This window comes from Zosterops lateralis (assembly GCF_965231275.1).
Source record: "Zosterops lateralis genome assembly, chromosome: 9".
Taxonomy (NCBI): domain Eukaryota; kingdom Metazoa; phylum Chordata; class Aves; order Passeriformes; family Zosteropidae; genus Zosterops; species Zosterops lateralis.
The window spans coordinates 12,004,041-12,031,487 of record NC_139769.1 but is presented as its reverse complement, the minus strand read 5'-3'; the positions used below and the strand labels follow the sequence as shown (position 1 = coordinate 12,031,487).

Below are 27,447 nucleotides of genomic sequence, written 5' to 3'. Positions count from 1 at the left end.
AAACTATGAAAGGGTACAACAGGATCCATCTTTAAGATCCAATTCTTTCAATAAAAATAATCAATCTGTACTTAATCAGCATGTCAGGCAGCAACTACCCATTATATTTGCCGCTCTAACAGCTTAGTCACTCAGAACTGAGATAAACTGCACTCATCAGAGATACGACCTTTGCTAATGGCTATCTGCTTCAGATTAAGTCTTTCTAGTTTAATTTTCCTTTTTGGTAAAAAAAATATGACAAAGCACACAGAGTTTCATAGTTCAGAAGACACATAAAACCTCTGAACACCCATGCTATAAAAAGGCTCATATAATCTTGCTGTGCAAATGTTTAAATACTGACAAGTTACAAAGAAAACCATTTCCTTTCAATCCATTGTTATCTAAAATAGAACTATTTCATCAAACACAATAATGTAAAGCATGTGACTTTTTTTTTGTTGCCGATTTATTGAAATATATGATTTTGCTCAGTGGATATTTCAGTCCTCCCTCCAAGAGCCATCACTACAAGCAAAAAGGATGTAAAGTATCAGAACTCACCAATATCATTAGCTAGAGCAGCAGGATCAGAGACCCCAAGGGTGGCTTCAAACTCTTCCTGAAGACGATAAGCTCTTTGAAGAAGAGATTCAAGCTTATGAATGAATTCAGCACTAATGATATCCTGCAAGAAGACACATTAGAAGATTTTGTATTTGCTTTCAGCCTGTATGATTCCTTTGTAAAATCCAAGAATATTAAGCCTTCATGGAGCAAATCATGCCACATTAATTTCCTACAAACCACACAGGGACACTATGAGATGAAAACTTCAACATCCACAATATGTACACTTTTCAGAACACAGACATATTTTATTCAGAGTAATAAAAAATAAAATCTAAATTTAAAAATATTTTAAATTATCTGTGATGTTTGCTGCACTAGAAATAGAGAAAGTAACACATATCTGTTTATTTGAAAATAATTTGTGCATTTAGTTTATAAGAAAGGAGGAAAACATATTAAGTTTAAGCACATTGTTTGTGAATATGCAAAAACTGATAATTTTTCCCTGAGACATTTGTTTTTGGCAAGCAGATACCCTCTCACATAATCATAAAAGAAAGAGAGGACCCAAGGGATGATGTGCAGGCAAGTTGTCTGCTTGATAGCTCGATAATACTGTCCAGAAGCAAACACTGATGCATCAGCAATTGCCAAAAGATAAATAATGTAAGTTCCCTTCCCAAGCCCTCCTGCAAATAACCAACCAAAAACATCAGAAGGAACGAACTCAGATCTCTTATTTCCTTTAAATACAACACCACTAAATTGGAAATTGAATCAATTGTCGAGTTTGGTAATTGAATTTGAAAAGATTTAGGTAATACCACAGAACAAATCAGGGCAGCATCAGTAGATTACAGACTGGATGTACTCACTTCTACGCTTTCTTCTGCAATTGCATCTCCTGCTCCCAGTTTAATGGAACCACAGATTGCTTCATCTTCAACTTGCCTGTTACGAAAAGTTAGAGCCTGTTCCCAGCGCCTCAGTGCCTCTTCAAACAGCTCCATGCCTAGGGCAGAGCAGGAACAGCTTCAGCTACATCCACATTTTAGAGATATGGGAAAATATGTTCCTAAATTAAGCATAATTATCACAGATATGTAAGTGGAAACATCACTTCCCAGCCTATACCAGTATATTTCCAGTACATATTTACTTTCTTTTTGTGTAAAGAACCGTGACCATTTTTTGCATGGGTCAGGGCTTGATTTTAAGGATTACTACTGCAAATAGTGGAAGGAAAAGTATTCTGGAAAACTAACTTTAGATCAAGTATGATTTCATTATTTTATGGAAATGTTCTCAGACACTTGCCAACAGGACACTGAGAAAGAACACAATAATATTCTGTGTCACTTTACATAAACCCAAAAAATTATTTGCAATCACTGTAAGCAGATGCTGAATATTCTTATTATGACTTACCCATCAAATATAAATTTTCAGGTGTAGTCACTGGAATATTGACAAGCTTAATGTCATCTTCATCTGCTTTATCCCAGGAATTAGAATTGGCACAAGCACAACTGTGACAAGACGTGGCACTCTGAACCTTAAAAAACAAAGTGTTGTTATAGGGAGTATCCTTAGAACCACATTCCTGCCAGAGTACAATACATCCAAGCCATCTGTCTAGAAACTGGTTTTACTCTGTGGTAAGGAGAGTGGTTTCTCAGCATCTCTAGCAGTCTGTTCAGGAAACTTCCTTCAGCTCAGTGAAGCCTTTAGATGCATATTCAACACAAGTTAACAGACATTCAAGAGCCTTAAAATATTTTTACTTACCGAGGCCAGGCTTTGAACTGAACCAGAGTATTTACTGAAAAGTCCTCCATTTGCATAGATACAGGACTGAGATCCTTTTTCCTTGGCAGAACTCAGAGAAAGAGTCAAGTTCTGTCGACTACTGGAACAACTAGAACCTAAGAGATACATTTATTTTAAAGCTCTTGCAAACTCAAAATATTGCTTCTTTTGCAAATCTATCAATAATTGCATTTAGTCTTTTCAATAAAATCCAATTTAGAAGCAAACCACAATTATTCTTTTATTTACAGTTCTACTTGAGAAACTACACATTAGAATTCACTATCTGTAACCATAATGATGCATTTTAGCTCAATTATTTGCCTATTCTATAAAAAATCAGATCTGAATTTCTCTGTATTGAGATAAACATGCAAGAATGGCAAAGCTCTTGCAATAGTCTATTGTTAATACACTATTGCTAAAGAGTTTTAACCATGGTTCATGATTAAAACTTCACTTTTGACAAGAAGCCCAACTTCTTTCTAAGATACTGTAATCTTGTTTCTAATTTGGCAAATTAGAAACATATAAAATTAGAAAAATGTAAAGTCTAATAATTCAAACCCACTCAAGTGCTCTATCCCATGGAGATGATTAGAGGGATGGAGCACCTCCCCTATGAGGAGAGGCTAAAAGCTGGGGTTGCTCAGCCTGGAGAAGGCCCCAGGGAGATCTTACTGCAGCCTTTCAGTACTTGAAGGGGGCCTATAAGAAAGATGGAACAGACTTTTCAGCAGGGCCTGCTGCAACAGGCTAAGGGGTTGTGGTTTTAAAACTAAAAGAGGGCTGATTTACATTAGATAACAAGGAAAAAAGTATTTACAATGAGGGTACTAAAACACTGGAATGCATTGCCCAGAGAAGTCATGGATGCCCCATCCCTGGAAACATTCAAAGCCAGGCTGGATGGGGCCATGATTAACCCGGTCTAGTGAAGACATCCCTACTCAACGCAGGGGTTGGACTGCATGAACTTTAAAGTTCTTTTCCAACCCAAACCATTCCATGATCGAAGGAAAACAGTTTGGTTTACTACTGCAGTTAGGCACACCCATCCCCTCACACAACATTTTTTCCTCTCCTAGAAAACAACAAAAACCCCAAAACCAACTGGGGGGTTTCATGACTTACCCTTTTCTGAAGCAGCTGCTTTGGTACACTCTAATACGAGATGAGCTGGTTCCCATGGCGGCACTTTCTTGTTTTTCTTTCCACGTCTTCTTTTAAAGTGATGGGCCAGAAAAATCACAGATATTGCACTCACTGCTGTTACTGTGAAAAGTTTCTTTAGCCCCGGGGAAAGCTTTATCTGAAAATAAAAGTGTGATTTAATTGCAAATATATATACTGAGAGACAGACTGCAGCACCAAGAACCATAAGGTATATTGCATATCCATAGACTATGGGGATCTAAGTAAATGATTTTCAAACAAAGATTCAGTTTTTTTTAATTTTTTCTTAATGCCAGGATAATGTAGGGCTTCAATTAAATTTCTAACAGCAAAAAATACTGAGAAGGAACTTGCCTGTTGCAACTACACTACTTCTTGCACATTGAAAGAGTGGAAGATCCTAATGCCAACATTCATGCAGTGTTTCAATTTGAATAGAACGTGTATTTAAATACACTTCTCTAAATTAACAGCTTTGAAAAAAATTTACATTTTATTTTGGATCTAGATCAGTCATAGGTCTATAGGTGTTTAAATTAGTAAATAAGAACCACATACACAAACAACTTGGATCAAAAGCCATTAACAAAATTCATAACATACAAAGTAACAAGACACACAAAGAAGAAAAGTGCCATTTAACTGGAAACCACAATTCACAGTCACAAAATCTTTTGGAAACTTATGCTGCTTGAGGAACAGACTGCTGGGAGAAAACAGATTCACAGTTCTTGGGCCTCTTACGGTGTTTGTGTAACGTGATTCCTCATACCAGAGAGAGCACACAGAGCACCACTGCACTCTGGCACTCCTGCTTGCTGTGCAGTTGGTAAATACTATCACCACTGTGCAATCTGAAGAAACATTGAAAGCTTCTCTCTGCACTGAGTTTACAGTCAACAAGTCAAGCACCTTAGACCTGAGAACCCTGCCCTTCCTGGTACCTTGACTGAGGTCTACAACTACCACTGTGCTCTGTGAGGAAAAGGAAATAGCACCAAAACAAAACTTAAAAAACTTACAAAAGACTACTGTATTTCACAGAAAAGAGTTAACAACCAAACACCTGGGATCAAAACCTCTAAGACCACAAAATTAAATGTTGAAACAAACTTTTCGAAGAAACACAAGTGGATTTCTTTAAATTTGTGTGTGCCTACAAACGTGATCATAAATTTATTAACAGTGAAATGAAAACCTCTAAAAAGAGGAAAGTTAATAGTTGCACATAAGGGAGTTGCATGTGGTATTTAAAAAGGACGTAAGTATGCTGCAACATGAAAAAGATAACAGTGATTTTTGCAGTGAGAGTTTTGAAGTATTTAATATATAGAAAAAAATGTGGAAATGAGCATATGTAGCTGAGACAGAGAATATCTCATCCTGGTTTTATATGCAGTAAAAGAAAAGTACTTACAGGGAACAGAAAAATATTACATAGCTTCTGCCTGTAAGTGTCTAGTTCAATATAAATAAAATACAGTCATATTAAAGACCTGGTTTTAAAAGCAAAACTCAAAACTATTATTTAAAATTTATTGACAATTATCTTTAGCTTGTAAAAATCTACAAGAAAAAAAAGACAATTTGAGAATTTTGGTATTTTGAGAATCACTGCATTGTTACAAAACAGATACACAAACACTGCAGGTAAAGAAGTTGTAGGATGATGTGCTAAGTCTTTATTAGCAGAAAAAGACGAAAAGACACACTTATTTTAGTTCAGTGTTATAAACAAACTAAACCCCAAGGTATTCTGTACAAATTTAATACACACTCATAAGAGCAGGTACAACACTGCAACAAACTTCTAAAAGTATAACAAAAGTAACAATATTTAGATAATGTATTTATTACCTGGTTAAGAGAATAATACCAAGAAAGGGGGAGATGAAACACCCGTAAAGCTACTGTCTTCAGAGAAAATCGTGTCTCAGTAACAGCTTCTTCTGACATGGCTCCTTCTCTCCCATACCTCATTCAGTGAAACTGTCTTGAAAACAATCACAGACGGTCTCTGGAATACTCTGTCAAATGAAGGATACACACTAAGTTATGCAACAGAAGCCCAGGACGATTTTCTTCTACAAGCTGGAATCTCTTCCATCACAGGTACATGACTTGTTTGATTGATGGCTTTGAGTGGAGGCAAGACTTAATGTGGAGACAGCGAATTTGCTGGTTCGGCTGAGGCCCCGTTTGTCCCGGTGCTGTAGCAGAGGGGCAGATGCTCAACCAGGCCAGGGAGGGCTGGGTGTGCTGTGAGCCCGCACTACGGCCCCTCAACCAGCACGGCCACAACCCCGCCTCGGAAACACGACTGCTGGGAGAACGTATTTTCCAGCTGAAACAGTTAAAAGAACTGAGAGCAGCCAGAAAGTTTCTCATCTCATTCAGCGCCCGGTTTATTTTGCAGGCACAGCACGGGAAAGAGCCCCTACAGCCTGACGTAATCTCTCGACACGGGCGCTCCTCTCCCGCTCCCTGGTGCTGAACACAAGGCGAAGCCACTCCGGGAGCGCACCCGCGTCCGGGCGGGGGGCGATGGAGGGGCAGGAACCGCCTCCGCCCGGCCCGGCCGAGCCCCCCCAGCCCGGGCAGCCCCGGCCCCGCGGGCGGGCAGCGGGCAGGACCGGGCGCCCCGCGCGCCCCTCAGCCCCCTCCCCGCAGCCGCCCGGGTCAGAGCGGGCGCGCCTCTCCCCGGGCCCGGGCCGGCTCGCTTCAGCTGCCGCGCTCGGTTACCTGCCCGCCGAGCACCGGGGCCGCGGGCAGCTCCCTCCGCGGGCAGCTCCCTCCGCTGCCGCCCCGGCGCCGCCCGGAGACCGGCGGGATCCGCTTCCGGCACAGGGAGAAGCGGCCGCCGTCGGCCGGGAGGAGCCGCTACCACGTGAGGCCGACCCGCGGCGTCAGGACTCCGCGCCCGCCATCTTTGCTCCGGGCAGCTCCCGCTGCCAACGGCCGGGCGGGGGCGGGGCGCTCCTGGCGCCGCCATCTTTGTGCGGGGCAGCGCTCACAGGAGCGGCCGGGGCGCTCGGCGCCGCCATCTTTGTGCGGGGCGCGTCCGGCGGCGGCGTCGCGGCAGCCGCGCCCGTCTGTCTGTCCGTCCGTCCGCGCGTGTGCGGGGCGGCACCGGCCGAGCCACGGCCCGGGCGCGCCCAGCTCCGCCACGGCAGCCCCGCTGCAGCACCGCTGTCCCCGCAGGCAAGGGCGAGATGCGGGGCTGATCGCGGCCCGGCTGAGCTCCGGGATCCGGGCGCGGCGCATCCTCCCGGCTGCTCCGGTAAGAGAGGAAGGGCCCGCCCGGGCAGCGGCGGAGGGTTCGGTGTGGCGGGGGGTGGGAGCCGTGTGTCTGGCCGGTCACACAGCCCGAGGCGTGTCGGTGCGGCGGTGGCGGCCGTCCCTGGAGCCGGACCGGCGGCAGCTGCGGTCCAGGGCCGGGCGGGGGCCGGAGGTCGGCGGGGCCGGGGCCGGTGCGGGGCCGTGCGGGGCCGGGCCGCCCTCCCGCCGGCTGGAGGCGGCCGCAGAGCCCCGCAGGTCCCTGCTGGAGGTGCCGCTGTGCGGCTGCGGTGCCGCGGGTACCCCGCACTGCCCAACGCCGGTGGTTCCCCGGTACAGGGCCCGTTCGCTCCCCGGGTCATCCCTGCGCGCCCATCGGCGGCTGTGAGGGAGGAACAGCCCGGGGGAAAAGTCCGGGGTAGCACCGAGTGGAAAATCACTGTAGGCTGCTCCTGCGCTTAGGCAAAGCCCGAGTTAGGGAAATCCTCTTAGAAATATAGAGGTTGGCTAATGGGTTTCATAGTTGTGATTTAGCGCGGTGGAAGAAAGAAACGAAAGAGTGGCCTGTATGCCCTGAAAGCCAGTATAAAATAAAAACTGTCTAACCCTGTAAGAGGATATACTGTCAACTCCAGAATATTTTTAAATGTCTTATCTCTGTGGGAACAGTATGTAAGGGCAGGAAAAAAAAATGTAATGGAAGTGACTTACCAATTTGTGTCTTGCTTGAGTGGGTGGCTCCTGGTGCCTGAGGGGAAGAACCAGGCACCTTTGACCAGGTTATTGAGCATATTTATGATGTTTAGTGGGAAAATACCAGGTTTTATGCCAAATAGATAAAGTAAGCTCTCTACTAGAGCTGGGATTGGTGGTGTCATTTTTTCAAGAAATGGGATGCACTTGCTTATTGTTGATAGATTAAAAAAAGATAAAAATACGGTGAGGTGGGAGATAAAATTCTAAAGTACCTATTAATTGATGCAATATAAAGGCACCTAGGTCAAGAAATAGGAAAGGTGAACCTTAATTTCATACACTAAGAAGACTAATTTTATGTTTGGTAAAAATATCATTCAGGTACAGAAGTAATCATAGGAGTTTCTGTAAAGTTTGTTGAAAAATAACACAGATTTTAGAAAAGTGATAAAAAATATGCATCTTAACAGTCTGAATGTGCCTAAGGCTATCACTTCAGTGGGCTTTTATAGCTTCAAGTGAATGCTGGTGGGTTTTTTCTGAAGTGTGAAGGATATTAATATGGTAAATAATTACTGAACTTCCAGATCTCCTTGGTATTCTAAGTAATTAAGTGTTCAGGTACAAAGTTGCACCCTGTGTCACTCTTGCTTTGTTACTATAAAATATAAATAAACGTGAAATGAAATTGTTCCAATGCATCACTGATAAAATAACTGTGAGTGCAACTGAGAAGCCTGAGCTTACAGATTACTGCTTTGAGATGCTGTTATTCTGAGCTGTACTGACAAAATAATAAAAGCCTGTAATGAAGACATAATTGATGTCTTCAGAATAATTCTTTTATTCTTAAAATCTTCCATCAGCATTGCCTTACTGAACTCTGTAAAAATATCTGTTAAAACGGCTCCATATTTAGAATATCAGTGGAATATATAACATATATAATTGTTTATTTCAATATCTCTTGAAATGTTAACTGCTGTAACTAGGCAGATGAAATCATTAATCCAAAATTTTTTGACAGAATTTAAAATCTGTTTTGTTGCTTTAGGAAATATCGGGTTCCTTACATGACCCAAAGATAGTTTTCAAGATCAGTTAATTCTCTTAGTGTTTGATGGGAGTTTTCTGTGGGTGTATTAGGTCTTCCATTGCAGCATCACACAAGTTTGTGTTGCTGTGGAATTCTACTGAATAATCAATAGGTTGCTGGTCATGATGCTTTGGATTCTGATCCACATTTCTCTGATGGCTTATATTTTTTTTTTCCTTGGTGAATGAAAAGACTAGTCAGGAACACAAAAATACCCTCCAAGACTGGACTTCAAGAGAATTTTTTCTTTGAAGTATGACTCTCTCTTGAAGTATGCTCAAAGCAAAATCGTGTTGATAATCCTATTTTGGAGCATTAATTGGTTCAGTTAATGGGATGGGGTAGTATGGAGCAGTGAGGTAGCTGAACTGAAACCTCTGAGGGGAAACAATGGAGAGAGCTGGCAATAGCCTGGGAGAGAAATTCTCGTCCAGATCTGTGGGAAGCATTTGATGAGAACCTTAATGCACGAGTGTGATCGTGAGCAGTTGGTGTGGAGACAGGCTGAGAGAGCTGGGGCTGTTCAGCCAGGAGAAGAGAAGAGAGGGAGACCTTACACAACCTCCGGTGCCTACAGAGGCTGTAAGGGAATTGGAGCAGGACTTTTCACAAGGGCCTGTAGTGATAGAACAAAGGCAATGGCTTTGAACTCAGAGGGCAGGTTTAGATTAGATATTGAGAAGAAATTCTTTACTGTGAGGGTGGTGAGGCACTGGAACAGGTTGTTCAGAGAAGTTGCGGATGCCCCATCCCTGGAAGTGTCTGAGGCCAACCTGGATGGAGCCCTGAGCAATCTGATCTAGTGAGTGTCATCCCTGCCCATGGCAGAGGCTTTGGAACCAGATGATCTCTAGGGTGTCTTCCAACCCAAATGATTCTATGATTATGTGATCTCACTGGGATCATGAAATGGAGATATGCTCCAGCTTTGGAACAGGAGTATAAAATGGAATGTAAGAGAAACTACAAAAGTAGGTTTGCTGGATTATTTTGGGTATTTTTGTACTGAAAATGCAGAAAAACAATTTTTGGATGAGGCCAACGCAATGTAGAAGCTGGTGTAAAAGCAGATGTGATAATGAGCTGCAGGGGAAGAAAAGCCATCTCTTCACATGGAGTAGGAAGTGGTGAAATGGAGGAAGGTCAGGGAGGGAGGGGCCACCCTGGGCTTGCAGGGACTTAGGTGAAGGATGAGTCATGTTTGAAATTAATTTTACAGTTTTAGACTTTAACATAAAATTCTACAAAATGTGTTTCTGCAGCTATGTATATTATGCTACCAAGGTTATGGCAGTAGAGTGAGCTATCACAGTGTTGCAAGATGGAAGGTGTGTAAAGATTTGTTAACAAATGGTGAAAAGCCACTCAGCTTTGCTCATATAATGACGTGTGAAGAATCTGTAACATGAACTACACTTGCACAAGAGGTGCTCTCCATGTGGACAGGAATAGGGACCACATCCACAGAGATACAAGTTTGAACAGCTTGGGCCTTTCTGATGATTATTAGAAGAAGAGAGATGCAGATTGCACCAAGAAACAGAAATTGGCATGAACAGAACTCCCGGGTTTGGATTGTTCAGGACTGCAGGTTTGGATTTGTGCAGTTCTTTGTATGAAAAGTTAAATACATTAAATACAAATCTGGCAGCATGAGGTAAAGTCTCTATTCATTGCTTTGTATTACTTGGAATAATGCATTCAGAAAGCTTCTGCCATAAAAAAAAAATAAGCCTTAAGCTTTACTAATCCATTTTATCAGTCTTTCTAAAGCATTTGTATTAAATCATCTCACTGCATTTAATGTTCTCAGGGCTTTATTTGAAACTCACTTGTCCTTTTTTAACATTTGCAAACTGTGGAAGATGTAACATGCATTCATGTTGCCATTTCTGTTCTGAAGGGGAACGTTACAGTTCAAAGAGGAATTGCTAATATGATGGAAGTTGAGGAGTTTTGGCTTGAAAATCTGTTGCCTTATTTGAAGTGTCTTTCACTAACAGCGCATATAGATTACAGTCAGTCACTGAACTGAGGAAATACTTCTCCAGCTGGAGCTTATGTTTTAGAATAATACATTTTAAATGTCATGCCACTGGTCCTGGAAGAGAATTCAGATCTCATCTAGAAAAAAAAAATCCTAAATGATTAATTTACTGTAGTATTTTCAGTCTTGTGAGATAAGTTCTGATATATTTTATTGAACAACTATTAACATGATGTTAAAAAAGACTCACTCATATTTGAGTCTATATATACAATCATATATATAATAAATATTTATATATAAGCAATTGTTTCTATATAAAGAAAATTTATTAAAGTGTATATATACATGTATATACATATGTGCATGGAATACAACATTAAGTATCACATATTATTCCATTACAAATAATAAGTAATATTTCAATAGTATTATTTATGCAACAATGTTTATAATAATAAAACAGATTATTTATACACACACATAGAAAACTTATCAAAGGGAACTGAAATGGCTCTTGATTCAAAGGGATCTTACTGCAAGGCAGTGGAAGGAAAAGGTAAGTCAGACACAATAAGCTGAAAGTTTTCCAGGGAGTGTGTCTGAGGTGCCCATTAGGCAAAGTTTGTTTTCCCCCACTCTGTCAGAACTGTAGGGTGCTTAATACTGAAATGAGTGCTTGGTCCTTTAAGTGGAAGGAGCAAACCTAAAGCTTCCAAAGCACACAGGCAAAGAGGAAAGAGGTGTTGATAACAGTGCCAAAGGCTGCAAACAGATCAAGGAGGGTTGATCACTGAGCTGAACTTTAATTGCAAATCTTGATAAAGGAGCGGTACTTTGAACAGATAATAATTGGGGAAAAAAAAGTTAAATTTTTTTTGGCTTTTAAAGAGATTGAGTCATCAATAGTAATTGCTTAAGTGACAAAAACAAAGTTATTGGATAGTCCCTGTCTGAATTAGTCAATTGGAGTATTTATAATAAAAGAACATTACAGAGTGTTTGTGGTTTGTTTTTTTTTTTAATTTTCCTTCTATTGCTTTCTCTTCAACTATTGAAATAATAATAACAAAGTGATTGTATGTAGCATTCTTTATTTCTGATAAGTTTCTGTGTCTGCACTAGAGACCTTGGATGGGCAAAGGGAACAAGATAAAAGAGTTGCTGAGTGTTTAGTGCTATGTGTGAGTTGCAAGTTTCAGTCTCCTTTTGATATATAATATGTCTGAATCTAGAGGGCCGCTTTGTAAATAAATAAAACCAAGATAAAGTTTCTTTCTCCTTTGATAAACGAGTCTTGTGTTCCTGCAGTTCAGCCTTCACAGCTTCAGCCATGTTGCAAAGATCCTTTTCCAGAACATAGAGGCAAGGCCATGGTCAGTTTTAGGCAGGCTTGAAAACTAATGTTTATATCATTTGGGTGCCATGGCAGAGTCCAGAAAGTTAAATAATTAACCCACATCAGCTCTGTTCCATTCAGATTTCTTTTAGTTTATGACCTAGAAGTCGTTGGATTTCATTTTAGAATGAAATCAGCAGGTTTAGTTTTGGGCTATTGGAGTCTCTTAATAAAATTATTTATACTAACTTAGTCTAATTGTTTTTAGAGTTATGTATATGTTGCATATTAAATATCTAGTATTGCTGTTTATGCTAAGGAATTGGGTTTTACTCATTCTTACTTCTGTTGACAGGTGATTCCCTGATGTTGAAAATTCCAGCTACAGGATCTCAGAAGATAAATAAATTTCTAAGCTTCAGCAATGTCGTCACCCAGCAGCAATTGCCCACACTTGGAATCGGTTGGTGAGATAACAAAGGAGGAGTTGATACAGAAATCTCATGTGAGTTGTAGCAATTCACTTTCTTCCTATCGCTGTTAACTGGTCAGGTTTTTTAGGTACAGATTTTAGTGTATTATTAGTTATAAGGTGCATTTAAGTGTCAAGCATGGGCAAAAGCTCCTCTACTGGAATAGTAAGTTTTTAATAAAGTATGAGGAGAATTGTGGGCTTGATGAAGCTGAAAAACTATTTTTCAGCATTTAAAGAGCACTTTTGCCACAAGTGACGTTTTATTGGAATCATTAGTTAGAAGAGGTAGCAGAGCACCCAGCTGAACTTCATTTTCATTGCCATTGCAGCATTTAGGTATTTGAACTATCAGTGTAGTAGAGTACAACTGACTTCAAGTAGAATCTGTAACAAAGGCATTTAGGCTTGAGTTTACTTGGGTAAAAGTTCTCTCTTTTTGATAGAGAAGCCACAGTTTGAGAAACCTCCCTTTCCTGAGCTCTTGGCTTCCAGCTAGTATCAATAAATGGAAGAAAGAAAGATCTTGTAGCTCATTTAAGTAGCTGGGAGGTGATGAAAATTGAAACCTTTTCTGTCCATGGTGCTTAATTTCTATCGCAGTTAATTTGCTGCTGAGGAGCGCAGCATTTTTCTACTGTTGCTTCTTGTTTGTGTAAACCCTTTGCAGGTGGTGTCTGAAAGAAGGAATATGAATTTATTAGAAGTTCCATCACTGTCATTTCTTCTTATGTTAAATTTATAAGAAAGACCGGTTATGAGGATTACTATAATTATGTGTTATGGTACATATTTATGCCTTATTTAGAAAAGCAATTTTTGGTTAAGATGAAAAGATTTATCAGAGATAAATCTGAGATTTTAGTGGAAAAATATGCTGATCTTGAGATTATGGGAAGCAAAAACTAGGTTGGTTATCAACATAACTCTTTTTTAAAGTTAACTTTAAAGTCTTAATGGTATTCATCTGATACTAAGCTTTACAGTGTTTTTCCTCGTTTTGTCTTGAAGTTGGGGTTTACTGGTGAAAGTAAGTGAAATAAACTTGCTTTTGTGTTGAACTTCAATAGGGCACTTGTCAGGACTGTAAAGTCAGAGGACCCAACCTTTGGGCATGTTTAGAGGTAAGTTGTTCTGTTGTTCCACAGTAATTTTCTAGTAAAGATAAACTTGGTAGTATTTTTTTTTTAAGAAGCATCTGTAATGAAGTTCTTGAAATTGGTTTAACTTATCATTTAAAAGCAAAATTTCTTCTGCAGTTCTTTATTTTTAAAATTATTTAACTTCTATTGGGTACATACTTCTTGTAATTTAAAATAATATGCTAACAGTAAGATTTTTTTATAAGAAGGAAGATGGCATATAAGTGTTTTTACTTGAGTTATAACACTTTTAGCTTTCAAGTTTTGAAGGTTTTTTAGTATTTTCCTTTAGCTCTAAAAACCAATATATTAATACTGAATTAATTACATTACTTTTTATAAGCCTTTCTTAGCATTTGTAGTCATAACATCTAGCAGTAAATACAGACATTTTACAGAATAATGCATACTGTGAGTTTTATTCTTAAGCAAAACACAGAAAAACTCCTTATTTTGAAACTTGCAGAAGCTTGTATTAACATTCTCCTTATTTTGTAAAAATTTCATACTGTCTCTACCTCAGGTATATCTCTGTCATAAATATGCTTTTGCCACACTCTTCTTGCTGTCTATAAAAAACTGTATTTTTCACTGTATTTAAAGAAAATACAAATATGTTGCTTCTGACTTATCTATGATGCCAACTGGAAAGCACATAGTTAACTTAGATTTTAAAATGTCTTGTGAGTGCTTTGCACTTACAGCTGTTTACAGAGATTGAAGTTTTGCCCTGTAGGCTTGACTTGATTTCATGGTAGTTTTCTTTAAGTACTGTCAGAAAGATCTCTAGGCTAATGCCCCCCTTTAGGTCTGTGTATGAGCATTTTTTATAATCCCCTTCAGTTGTGTCCTTTTAGGTGGATGGTGGTTACAGGAGATGAGATCATTTTGCTCCTTCTGTCAATAACAGAGATGAAGGGGGAAAGAAACAGAGTTCAATGTCTTTTGTTAGATGGCCTGAAGTTTTAATTATGTATAAAAAAACCTCTTAGGAGTGGGGAAGAGGTGTTCAAGGATGCATCAACCTGGCAGGTGGGAAAATGCTGTCAAGCTTAAAACATGGTGTTTATTTCTCACATAGAGTTCTTAGAATGTTACTGAGAAACTAAATTTTATACCAATATTTCTATAGGAGAGTCTTGTAGTTGCAGTAGGACACTTAATGTCATGCTGTGATGTTTCTCCTCTTGGATGAATTGGCATCTTGTCTTCACCTTTTTCAGTAGAAAAACCTGGTGAGATCTCAGCATGTAAACAATCTCTAACTTACCAAATACCTGTGATCATTTAATACAGAAAATGGCCATGTTCAGCTACTATTTGATTGTATAAATTAACATTCTCAGAGAGTTACACAGATAACCTGCTGTCCCCTCCTGTATGATTGGCCTGATTCATGCAAATAGGGAATTAGCAAAAACTGCTTGGTGATCAGCAGCTGCAAGATTCCACACTCAACTCAGCCAAATATATTTTGCAATGAGCATGATTGAAATTGACAATTATTTGCATGTTGTAACCAGAACGTTCTTTGCCATATAGTGCTGGAAACTTATGTAAAGGTGAGGAAGCTAATTAGTTGTGAAGTAATGCTCTGATGAGTAGGCACTGCAGATAGGGGCATGCAGGGATTTTTGTATAAACATGTCTGAGGCTGTTGCCATTCAGTATTTCACCACTCAGACACTGCATTAACTTTGCATTTTCTGTAACAATTTTTACTAAACAAGGAATTGTAAAAAATGCATATTGTCAGTAATATGAATAAATATATAAAATGGCCAAAAATTATATTCTAAACATTGCCCATCGGTGCAAGGAGTTGAGTTAAACCTTGCAGCATTCTTTTTTGCTTTAGGTGATATTTTATTGCTTACTCTGCATGTCTCTTGGTTTGTGTAGGACTGTGCAAGTTTGAAATTTGAGGGAATTTTAAAGGGACTGGCAGTGTATTCCTATTTTGTAAACCTGTTTGAGACCACTTTTTAATTCTGTGTACTTCTGTGTCTCTTGCCCAACAGAACAGATGTACGTATGTTGGCTGTGGTGAATCCCATGTTGATCACAGTACCACCCATTCCCAGGTATGTGTATTTGCTGCTAACACAGTGCCTTGAAGCAGTGGGGTTAGAGAGGTTTTATTTCAATGAGGTCAATAACCTATGTTAGCTGACTGTGTGGAGGTTTGATTAGCTGTAATTGATTTTCATGTTATAGAAGCAGGTCTTGCTAATTAGGAGTCTGTAAGTTTACAGGTTTTGTGCAGCTACATAATTATGCAATTCTTCTAAAAAAGATGATGCAAATGAAAAAAAGAACAATAATTACTGATGATTTTCAAGATGCACAGATGAAAGACTTATTGAGTACCTCAGCTCATGTGTAGTACTTCAATACTTCAGTCTAAATTTCTGGCTCCCTGATGGGTAAGAGGCGGAAAGTTGCATTAATGGACAGCTGAAGAGATGCAAGATAGGGAATATAAATTACTAGAGACAGGGGCTTTGTTTTTGTGATATGCACCTTGTTTCAGATGAAGAAACTGAAGACTGAGCTGAGCATATGCTTTCGTGCTGTGTCCTGATCTTGGATCCAGCCTGGTGGGAGCAGTGGAGTGTGTGCACTCTGTTCCCCAGCGTGCCAAGTTCTTCCAGGGCTGTGCTGGGCCTTAAACTCACTGTGTGTTCTGGGCACACACGTGTGCATGGGGAACACTTGCCAAAATAAACCAAATAAGGTATTCTGGGCACAGAGAGGTGGCAGTTTTATTACCATCCCATTTCTGAGTTGCTGATTTTGAGAGTAATGAAATTCTTGCCATCAATTTACAGTTTGTCAGTAAATGCATCTAAAGTTCCACACTGAAAATTTTTTGATCCCTAAAATGACTAAAAACCCCTGGTGAATATTAAAATGAAGAAATAGTTTATACAGGGGTTTTACAAGAAGTATGTGGTATTATGACTACATTTTACCACCACTCCTGGTTTTTTGGTTTTTTTGTTTCAAAGCAGGACCTTGAGAAGAGTGAGTATTTATACAAATCAATAGTGCATTAATATAAATCTATGTAAATATTTTCACAGGTTTTGTTAATCAGGTGTTAAAGCTGAATCAGAGTTCTAAAGCCTTTACAATAGACTCAGAAATTAGGTGTTTCTAGAGTAACTGGGGACTAGATGGTCCCTGAATTTCTTGCCTACAGTTTTATACCTCTTGATTTCTTACAGTAGTTTATTCCTGCTTTGCATTTTGCCTTAGCAATGTTATGTACTTGCCAGGTAGGAGAAAGCAGGCAAGGTATTCATTCTCTGTCAGTAACACCCTTGGGTTGATTTTCTTATTACTTAATTTTAATTTGAGGATAATAAGCACTTTTCTGGGTTCTACTTCAATAAAGATATCAATAAACTTATTAAAATGAGAGAAGTGAGGTTGGCACAAATCAACTTCTGCTTACTCCAGTTTACGCCAGCAAGGCTCCCTGTACTGCAGATAGTCATGTTCATTGCATCCACTCCAAGGAAATCATTGGGCCATTGCTCTGAAGTCTTGTAATTATGTATGGATCTGAAGCTGCAGAATTAAGCAGATTGTGTTTAAAATTATTTGATTTATTTATGTACGCCTGAGGTTTTTAGTGAGGGAGGGCTACCTAATGAGATTTTAGCCCACTTTACATTAAAACCATTGTTCTTGTACAAGATTTTGTTAAATGAAGGAAGGAGGAACTTGGGCATCCTGCAGCAGTTGTAGTATTTTCCTAATTTCTAGCAAATCCCTTATTGTCTATAAACCTGTCTGATACCAACATATAAGGAAGAAATACAGGAAGGATTAGTGAAAATATTTGGAGGAAGATAGCAGTTGTGTGCCCAATCTTAAAATAAGCAAGGAGGGTAAAAAAATACTAATATTTGAACAATAAAAATATTCTTCATCTGTCAAGTTTATATTGCTTCAGAGTGTGAAGCTGTCAACAAAAGAACTGTTTGAGTCTAGAATTTTTGCTTTAATATAAGGACCTCTTACTGTAACTGAACTAAAAATTTTATCTTCAGATTGCGGCAAATGGCCTGAATTTCTTGCAGCAAACCAGTAGAAATAAACATTGTAGAGGAGGAAGCGCCTGTTGTGGCCAGTTACAGATATTCCTTAAAAAGTGGTTTGTTGTGAATTGTAGCACTTTTAACAAGAATAAGAAGGCTTTCTTCCTCTATTTTTAATTACAAAGAGGCATGTCTGATATGACAGTGTCTTAGATTCTGATTGCATCTTATTGCTAATTTGAGTGATTTGTATTAAAATGAATGTTTGTGCTAGACTTTCAGTAACTGAATTGCTCTTTTTAAATATTCTAACACACATACTTGTTTCATTATTGAAAAACCTAGAATTTGAATATATATTCTAGCTTGCATGTAGCAGTTTTTAGTTATTCTCAATTCCTGAATCCCAGTTGTGGGTTTTGTTCTGTTTTAGGAGACAAAGCACTGCCTAACTGTCAACCTTACTACTCTCCGTGTTTGGTGTTATGCCTGTAGCAAGGAAGTGTTCCTGGACAGAAAATTGGGATCTCATTCTCCACTACCAACTACAAGATTGTCTCACCAAGCACAAGGAAACAGTGTGCAGGTATTTTTTAACCCAGTGGAACAAAGGCAGCTGTAAACATTGTGTTTTCTCTTAATTAGGAGACTGATTTTTCCTCCATTCTTGTGGCTGAACTTTCTATTAGTTCCTCTCTATTTTCTTTTTTTTTTTTTTTTTTTTTTTTTTTTTTTTTGCTTTACAGGCATCAGTTGTTTTCACTCTGATGTTTTTTTTTTCTTAGATCAGTGGTGTCTTGGAGAAAGTTCCACTGCAATTTCTTAAGTACAATTGTTTGGAATAATGCTTGTAGCTGAAAAAGGAAGTGTTATTTCTTTATTGCATGGGAATGTAGTTGTATAAACATGACCGGTAACTTGGTTAAAAGAGTCACAAGTAGAAGTTCGATATTTCTAAATGTGTTCTGCTTAAGGCATAGAGCAGTAGAAGAGACACCATCATGCACAGGTTGAACAGAAAGATGGGCAGTTTTTCAGTCTGTGTAATAAAGAAATATTCAAAGTTCAGTATTTAACATTAATGTAATCTGACCATTTCCTCATAAACTGCCAGCAGCTCAATTGGAATATCGCCATTGGAATTTAAAAAAAGAATCTATTGTCTAAAAATTCTTATCACTTGATGTAAAGCTGAGTTCAGACTTCTGAATTTCTGTTCTATTATATTTAACCTTCTTTAGTCTTCCAGGGAAACAGGTATAATGTACGGAAAAATCAGTGGAACTTACAAAGTCTATAAAGCATTTTGTTCAGGGTTTTTATTTATGTGTTCACAGAAAGAGCCTGTCATTCAATAAATGTTTGCCTAGCTACTAGTTTGTTTTTCTCTTTGTACATTTCCTTTCAAGAATTTAATTTGTCTTCATTAACTGTAGTGAGCCATCTGGTGGCACATCAAAAATACCTACACTGTCTTAGGTGATGCCTCCTGCCTTAGCTCTTCTGTGCTGGCTGTTTTGTTTTCCAGGGGAAAGAAATGCCATCCCTCGCTTTGTTTTGGTTCTTCAGCTGTTGTTATAAAAATCGTGCAGTGATCTGAAAACAAAAACATGGGGGGTTCTTAGTAAACTTTCTCAGAGTACCTGTGAAATCCTAGTGTTCTCACTTCCTGTGCAGTGAGATTTCAGATTTGTTGGTAAAATTACATGTAAGCTTAATTAAGTGGAAAAGTGATGAAATAAAGTAAATATTTTTTTCTCCTTTTAAGGATTTTAAAATACCCAGTAATCCCACACTGAAGATTCCATTAGCAGCTGTATTTGATGACTTAGATATAGAAGTGGAAGAAGATGAATTGAAGACCAGAGGTAATAAAAGCAAAACCCCTTGCATTATTGCATGAGTATGTTTTCAAGTCTGTTTTCCAGCTGTATTCTAATTCTCTTCTAAATGGAACTGTTTCCTTTTCTGCTCCAACTCAGATGTTTATTTTTAATTTCACCTTTCTTGCAGCAATCCTTCTTACCTTCAGAGCAGAGCTTGTTGCCTGAGTTTGGCTGTTGCCAAAGCATGTTGGAGTAATGTTCAGTGCAGTTGGTATTGTAGCTACTCTGGTTCAAGTAGGCTTTTTAAAAATCTGTTCTACTGGTTTTGCCCTCCCTAAAAGACTCTTGATTTAAATACTTTCCTGCATCTTGAATAATACTTTTCTGAGCCTGTAGTATTCTAGTGTGGGGTCTTGGTTATTTGCTTTCTCCTTGACATAATTGATTTCATGCACTTCCAAACTTTCTCATATCAAAGATTACCCCACTGTAATACTAAATCTAGTGTAAAGATGAAAATTAGAGTGAAGATGAAATCCCACACAGTGAAGCTTTAATCTTTCATTTCATAAGAGAACATAATAATTACTATTTTTTAAAAGCCTCTAATTATTATTGATCATTCTAAAACCTATTTGTGTATTTGATGGTAAAGAAAATATTTCCAAGTTCCATTTTTTCAGAAAAATATGCCCAGCAGATTGTTGAGCTGTTGTTTTTGAGATATCATTTCATATGTCAAGACAGTTTGTTTTCCATCAGTGATGAGAGAAAAGTTACTTAATTTATGCATGTGCCAGTTTTGGATAGGTAGGAGTTTATCTTCACAGTAGCTGCTATGGGGCTGTGGTTTTGGATTTGTGCTGAAAACACAGGTTGATAATGTAGAGACATTTCAGTTTTTGCTGAGCAAGGCTTACACACAGTCAACCTTTTCTGTTTTTCACACCACCCACCAGGGAGTGGGTTTGGGATGCACAGGAAGATGGGAGGGGACACAACTGGGTCAGCTGACCCAAGTGATCAATGGGTAATCCATAGCAAGTGGCGTCCTGGGAGAGGAGGAAGGAAGATTAGGACTTTCAGAGTTAGGGTGTTTGTCTTCCCAAGTAAGAATTTTTCATGATGCTTTCCTGGAGATGGCAGAACACCTCCCTGTCTGGGGAAGGTGGTGAATGAATGCCTTGTTTTGCTTTGCTTGTGCAAACAGCTTTTGCTTCACCTGTTAAGTTGTCTTTATCTCAACCCATGAGTTTTCTCACTTTTATAATTCCTCCCCCCCATCCCACCATTAGGGAGGGAGTGAGTGAGGAGCTTTGGGGGATTGAGTTGCTGGCTGGAGTTAAACCACAGCAATGGGTCCCATTTCTCCTTCACTCACCTGCTGGTGGCTTTCCCTCTCCTAAGTCTGCTGGCATTGGTCAGAAAACCTGCCTTGTCCCTTCTGTTGTCTGGCACAGTGTTACAGGATGTGACACCACCCCACTAATTTGCCATCTGCCCTTACATCATTACACCATGTGTTCTATTCCTAGTTAGTTTCTCCAACCAATGCATGTATTTGTATATTTTTATCTCTTCTTGTATTATTAATATTTTGGGGCATGTAGCTTACGCTGCAATAATATACAGTTAGGATTGCATTAAAGTTCTCAGTAATGATGATGTGACTATGTTAAGACACTCAAACTGAAAGGAAGAAACTTCTTTAGCTTTAACTTTGCTCTTAAAATTTCTTTTGAAATGCTTTTGATGAAGAAAACATTAGAATATTATCTTCACAAGAAATGAAGTCTGAAAACTTTCCTTGCAATACTACAGGCTGGAAAAATACAGTGAGAGTATCTTCCTGAAATATATGCTGCCTCTGAAAAAACTGAAATAAAATCAAAATCCTCCAACTTTCCTTGCTTTCCAAATTCAGTAAGAGCAATTGTTCTTTTGTAGCAGAATTTGGAATGAATGTTCAGATACAGGAAGCAGGACTGTATTTCCATTCAGACAGATAGAAGGACATTTTAAAACTTAATTTTGAAGTCCTGTGTATCAGAAACTGGTAACTGAAGTAACCCAAGTGTTTTCAGATGTAGAAAGATTTTATTAGTAACTTTTAGTTTTCTGCCATAGACCAAAATTACCAGGATAGTTCCTATACGTCAAGAATTACCTAGTCATCAGTACTGATGGCTGAATGTTTGTCAAGTTTTTTAAATTTTTGGGTTTTCCTAATTCTTTGTTTAGAAATGTTACTTTTCCCTCATAAAAAATCAATTTTATTTTGAAATATTACTTCATTAATGTAATACTTTAGTAGCCATGTGTATCATAATTCATAATTATGGAAAGAATATATGTCAATTGTAACTTTCATGTGTGTGGAAAAAGTGACTGTAAAGAAAGTAAACAGTGTGGGTTAGGAAATATAAACTATGTGGGAAAGTCTAACTTGAGCAATCTGTTACTAAAAATAAAGGTATATCATTGGAATAGAAAAAGACTAATTGCAGGACTAGCCTGGATAATCACATGCTGAGTAGGTTTTGAATGTTGAGTGTAATCTGATTTAGCATGAATTTGGGACAGAAGAATGAAATCTTTGGGCTTTTGGTAATGTGATTAGTTACAAATGCAGCATAGCAACAGTTTAACTGAATGGCTAAGTCATTAAGCTGAAGTAAAACTTCAGTGTTGATAAGCATATTTTAAATTAAAATTTGCAGGTGTCATAAACCATGAAAAGTTAGTATGATGAAATACAATCCACTTGTCTGAAGCGTTTTTTAGTCAATCGAGATCAAAACACCTGATTACTACTTCTAGTTAGATTGGTATTCCTTTAGGAGTCCTATGTTTCTGTTAGTTGCAATTCTGCATTATAATTGGCATCCTAAGTGTTCCATGAGTAGTCTGTCCTTTTAAGGAATTATTGGGTTAACAGACTTGTGTTTATTCTGTTTTTCAGGTCTAACAGGGCTAAAAAATATTGGAAACACTTGTTACATGAATGCAGCTTTACAAGCTCTTTCCAACTGGTAAGGAAAATGATAATGAATGCAATTTTATATTTGCTTATGCATGCATTTTTTTTCAGGTGGACTTAAGGGGTTTGGAGAGTAGCACTACCATGGAAGAGGACATGTATTTGTTGAATCTCAGTCTTGTATACTGCAAACAATTTATTTTGGTATATGGGCCATTCAGCTTTTTTCCCCTATTTCATTCTAATGCCTCTTAAATAAAAATACATGCAGTTTTAGAAATTAGAAGAAAATCCAAAAAAAGCTACTGGATTTGTGGATTAGTCTTTGTATATTTATTTCCTTTGCTGCAGAAGAAAGCAAAGGAAGTGCATAAGAATAAACTCTAATTAAAAAAAAACCATTGAGATCAGAATTTAGTTGTTACAGCTAATGTATCTGGAGCATTCTGTGCTAAGTCATGGTAGGAATGATGGAATGCAAAGTCCCATGTCATTTGTGGGAATTCTAGACAAGTTCTTGAAGGAGAAATCTCCAGAATTGGAAGCAATAGAAACAGTGTCCCAGCTGGAAAGCTGCCTGCAGCAGGAGTGGTGGAGCAGGTCCTGAGCAGGTGTCACACAGGGTCACTGTGAGCCACAGGCCAAGAGCAGGCAGGGCTGAGGGCCTCACTGAGGCTCACTGGTGACAGAGAGGACAACTGAGAACTTTATCTTTCTAGAAGATAAAGAAGTGGACAAGGCACCATGAGGAAATTATTCTGTTGTGAAATGCCAGATTTTGGAGGTGTGCTGGGATGTCTCCTTTCTTGGAGAGAAATTGGTCCAACATGTATGAGGGTTGTGACCTCAGAAAGGAGGTTGAAAGGAGAGGAGAGAGGATGTGAGTTGGCAACACTGCATGAAATAATCATTTAAGTGTAAATTATTTGCCTACACACATCTTGTGGCACTGTTGGATTCTAGAGAAAAGATTTGTTCAGGATGCTGTTTACGGACTAGGCTTATGGTGATTATTGCTGGAGTGATACATGTGTGCTTCTGTGACAGCTTGTAGGAATTGCCTTGAATTTGAATCCCATTGGACAATTCAGAGCGTGTTTGAGGGGCAGCGTGGCTGTCCTGCTGAATTCATCCTACCAGGAAATGTTTGGTTACAGTGTTTAAGAACATAGGAAGTGGAATTGTTCAGTTCTAGAACAGCATTATTCTTATGTTATAATCCCGTATGGATTTGTTAATCTCCTCTTGTATTTTAACAACCTGAAAAAATTACTGTTTTCTTCTTTTTATTCAGCCCACCTTTGACGCACTTTTTTCTTGACTGTGGAGGCTTGGCCCGAACTGATAAGAAACCTGCAATTTGTAAAAGTTACCTCAAGCTGATGACAGAACTCTGGCACAAAAGCAGGTATTAAATCTTTTTGGTGATGAAATGATGATAAATAGATTCCAGAGTCATGAGGGATGCATTAATCTGTCCTAGGTTTCTAATTTTTATTTAATGTGCTACAGAATTCCTCTTAAAAAAAAAAAGGAGGGAAAGACTGACTTGCAGGACTCAAGCACTCTTTATAACCTGTTCTTTTTTATATATACCAAAGATAGGACAAGAAATAAATTAGATGACAAGCATTAAGCTCTTAAAAAATGTTTATATTTGCCAGAAATACATCTAAAATGTTTAACTGCTTTATCCTCTTTGTGTCCTTTGTTCCACATCAAAGTTTTATCAGTTTCTCTTATTTCTTATGTCGAATTTGTGTAATATCTAGCTAAGGAAATACTTCAAAATATAAATACAAGGTAAAGAAACTGTAATTATGCACAGGGCCAAGAGTATGTCTGATTTATCTGATTGTCTGACAAGAAATGTGCCATAAAAGGCCTGATACGGTCACTGTTTCAATTGGGTGACAGTTTTTTAAATATCGTGTATTTAATAATTCAGTGCCAATATTATGTTTTATTAAGATTAGTATTATTGGTGTTCAGTTACAGGTAATGGTATGATCCCCGTAAACATAAAAAAAACCCATTTAAATGCTTTCTTTTTCAGTGTTTATATATTTAAAACTTTTTTTTAGGCCTGGATCTGTGGTTCCTACTGGTTTATTTCAAGGAATTAAAACTGTTAATCCAATGTTTCGAGGCTACTCTCAACAGGTAAAACTTTCTGATGTCTTTTAAATCTGCCTAAGCCATAAAGTTATCTCTTAATTAGAAATCTAATGCTTAAGACACCTAACTTCCTATATTTGTTTAAAGCAAATGTAACATAAACTTTAGTTAATGTGACTTGAATGTAGATCATCTGAAATGGAATAATCATTAGTTAAGTAGTGTTTTAGATTTATTTTTATCAAATTCTCAAAAGGTCTCCAATTTAGAATAACTCCTTTTCTTTCAGGATAATTAAAGTAATAATATCTGAACTACTCCTTTGTGTGAAATAATGCTGCTAATGTTTGAGCAGTCCCAGAAACAAAATGAAGATGTTCAAAACCAAAAAAGAATATAACAGATTTTTAATATATTTGTCTACCAATGATGTTTTTAAAAAAATACACAGTATGCAGTTTCCATTTAATATCTTGGAAAAAAGCCCCCCAGCATTTGTGGGTATGGGAACCACAAGCTGGTAGCTTGATCAGTAGGCAGGGATTATTACACAGCAAAGGGATTCTTCAGTTGCTGCTTCATAAAATATCTTGGTGCATTCATACAGTGTGGAGCACTTCATTAAAAGCTTTAGGACTAGGTGAAAAACTTAAACCTTGTAATTAGAAAAACTTACTAGTATCTTCTGGGAATCTGCATTTATTAACAGGAATTTTGCTGTTTCCATTATGTGTCGTATTTGTGGAGTGAAGGATTAGGACATGTTTTAATGTTCAATTGCTGCATGTAGCTGTAGGGTCAAAGTTTAAATATTAATCTTAATATTCTGGGATCTGCTTGTGAATTTCTAAAGCACCACCTAGATTTTTGAAAAAGCAGAAATTCATCCTTGATAACCAAAAAGAAACTGTATGGAAACTTTAAACTTGCAGCTTTGTACACTGAAGAAAACATAATTTTCCATGCAGAGCAACACTTAACCAGAACCTTTTTAGGTTAGGCCTGGATCATAGTTCAGTTGTATGTTCAGCAGGTTTCATGGCAACAATTAAAACACAGCAGGGCTTTCATAACCAACACTCTCCTAGTGCCCACCCTTACAAGTTGGGCAGCCATGCCCAATCTTAAGGGAGAAAATTACATGGATCAATGAAGAATGTTTATCTCTTAACCTGTGTCTTGATGTTTTTGGTAATTTTGGTTTTTTGTGAAAGCATTGCCAGCAAGTAGGCATACTGGGGGTTTTTTCATTACCCAAATCCAAACTCAGTTCCGTAAGCTGTAATTTTTAATAAAATAAATGTTTTGTAGTCAGCAGTTTTGAGCTTAATAAGTAATTGCTGTGATGGATGGGTATGTTGAGCAGCAAAAATTACTGTTATGAGCAACCAGAATACAAAAAGGAAAACAGAAGAAAATAAAAGCTGTGGTAGTTGCCAACAAGAGGCTTTTGTTTTCTCGCATGCCTGCTTTATTGGGTACTTTCTATTGCCAAGGACAAGGCAGCTGTGCTGATTGATGGAATTTGGTGGCTTTTAGGATGTTTCCAAACACACATTAGACTTCTAGTAATACTTTACAGCTCTTTGTGGGAACACATTTGGGAAATTTTGTTGAGGCTTTAGAAGAATTGTAGTATTGTTGGTGGTGCGATGCATTGGAAAGACAGGTTAAGTAACATCATAGTACTTTTTATTAGAGTACTTCATACCCAGTGGAACAAGGCTCTGGTTGATTTTCTGGATAAGGTTTGTAAGAACTGTCTCTAGAATGTTCCATTACAAGCAGAGCTGGGGTCTGACCACACTGCTGGTACTTGTTTGAGTTACATTTATTGTTCCAATAAGCTATGGCAGCATTTTTGTGGGTGTTGTTAAAGTAGTTTATTTTGGGAACTGGAGTGTTTGGGAGGAAACTTGTATGATAAGATTACTTGTGATATGCAAGAAATGTATGCAGGACACTTACATGGTCTGGAAATGAAAGACATTTTGAACATTAGACCCGGAACAGGGGAACTTCCTTTATTCTTCTTTAACAGCCAGCTTTTATTTTAGTTATCTGTGTCTTTTCTGATATGAATATCTTCCAGATAAAATAGAGTAATATGGTAAAACTTGTTTAAAATTCTAGGATGCACAAGAATTTTTGCGTTGTCTAATGGATTTGCTTCATGAGGAACTTAAAGAACCAGTAGTAGAACTGGAAGATGCCCAGCCTATGAGTGTTGAAGAGAGTATGGAAGAAGACAAGAGCCAGTCAGACTTAAGCTTTCAGCCCTGTGAATCCTGTGGTAACTGTGATAAAACAGAAAATGACACAATTTTCAAACCTGTGTTAGAGGATCCTGCAGAAACAACCATGTTAATTCAGGATGATGATAACAACTCAGTCACATCCAAAGACTGGCAGAAAGAAAAAATGTCAAGCAACAAACTTAAACGAACAAGTTCTATGGAAGACTTGGAAAAAGACACAAACACTGCTTCAGAGACCAATGATTTTTTAAATAACCAAGGAACTGTCAAAGTACAGATACACAGCAGATTCTCAGGTAATGCATTGCTAAAATGCAATTGAAATAGTTAAACTCATAGCCAGAATATGTGGGAGTGGAAATGAGTTGTAGAATACAGTAGAGGTGTAGGTCAAATAGGGTAGATGGTTTTACTTGTAAACAATGTCCCTACTTAGTTAATTTTTTCAGTTTAGGTATTCTGAATTCAATTTTAATTCCCTTGACAGGCTAACTATTTGTACTGGGTAAGGTTTCAGATAACCAGAAGAGTGGGTTTTTTTGGTTTTGTCCTTAACTTAAAAGGAGCTGAAAAGTGCTACATTCCTAAATGTCCAGTGGACTGACAGTGTGGTTAAATAAGTTACCATTGTGTCTGTTCATTCTGCAGTATTTTTTTTCACAGAACTT

At 38.3% G+C, this 27,447-nt stretch overlaps 2 protein-coding genes across 4 annotated transcripts in view; one reads left to right on the top strand and one right to left on the bottom strand.

Annotated features, from left to right (window-relative positions):
• MIGA1 (mitoguardin 1) overlaps window positions 1–7,592 on the bottom strand; it is a 35,895-nt gene extending 28,303 nt beyond the window's left edge. Inside the window, exons 1-7 of one of the 2 annotated variants that reach the window (XM_083867238.1) lie at window positions 7,528–7,592; window positions 5,398–5,567; window positions 3,499–3,676; window positions 2,344–2,480; window positions 1,984–2,110; window positions 1,431–1,567; window positions 547–670 (exon numbers count right to left, since the gene is read on the bottom strand). In XM_083867238.1, coding sequence (XP_083723364.1) covers window positions 547–670; window positions 1,431–1,567; window positions 1,984–2,110; window positions 2,344–2,480; window positions 3,499–3,676; window positions 5,398–5,520 — 826 coding nt within the window. In that variant the 5' untranslated portion in view covers window positions 5,521–5,567; window positions 7,528–7,592. Of the gene's footprint in view, window positions 1–546; window positions 671–1,430; window positions 1,568–1,983; window positions 2,111–2,343; window positions 2,481–3,498; window positions 3,677–5,397; window positions 5,568–6,282; window positions 6,376–7,527 lie in introns of those variants that run through there. The other variant, XM_083867237.1, reaches the window with a different exon arrangement.
• Window positions 6,737–27,447, top strand: part of USP33 (ubiquitin specific peptidase 33) — a 38,427-nt gene continuing 17,716 nt past the window's right edge. For both annotated transcript variants that reach the window (XM_083867235.1, XM_083867236.1), the window contains exons 1-10: window positions 6,737–6,820; window positions 12,290–12,439; window positions 13,477–13,530; window positions 15,570–15,632; window positions 18,031–18,183; window positions 19,366–19,465; window positions 22,386–22,455; window positions 23,698–23,811; window positions 24,488–24,566; window positions 26,655–27,075. In XM_083867235.1, coding sequence (XP_083723361.1) covers window positions 12,359–12,439; window positions 13,477–13,530; window positions 15,570–15,632; window positions 18,031–18,183; window positions 19,366–19,465; window positions 22,386–22,455; window positions 23,698–23,811; window positions 24,488–24,566; window positions 26,655–27,075 — 1,135 coding nt within the window. In that variant the 5' untranslated portion in view covers window positions 6,737–6,820; window positions 12,290–12,358. The remainder of the gene's footprint in view (window positions 6,821–12,289; window positions 12,440–13,476; window positions 13,531–15,569; window positions 15,633–18,030; window positions 18,184–19,365; window positions 19,466–22,385; window positions 22,456–23,697; window positions 23,812–24,487; window positions 24,567–26,654; window positions 27,076–27,447) is intronic.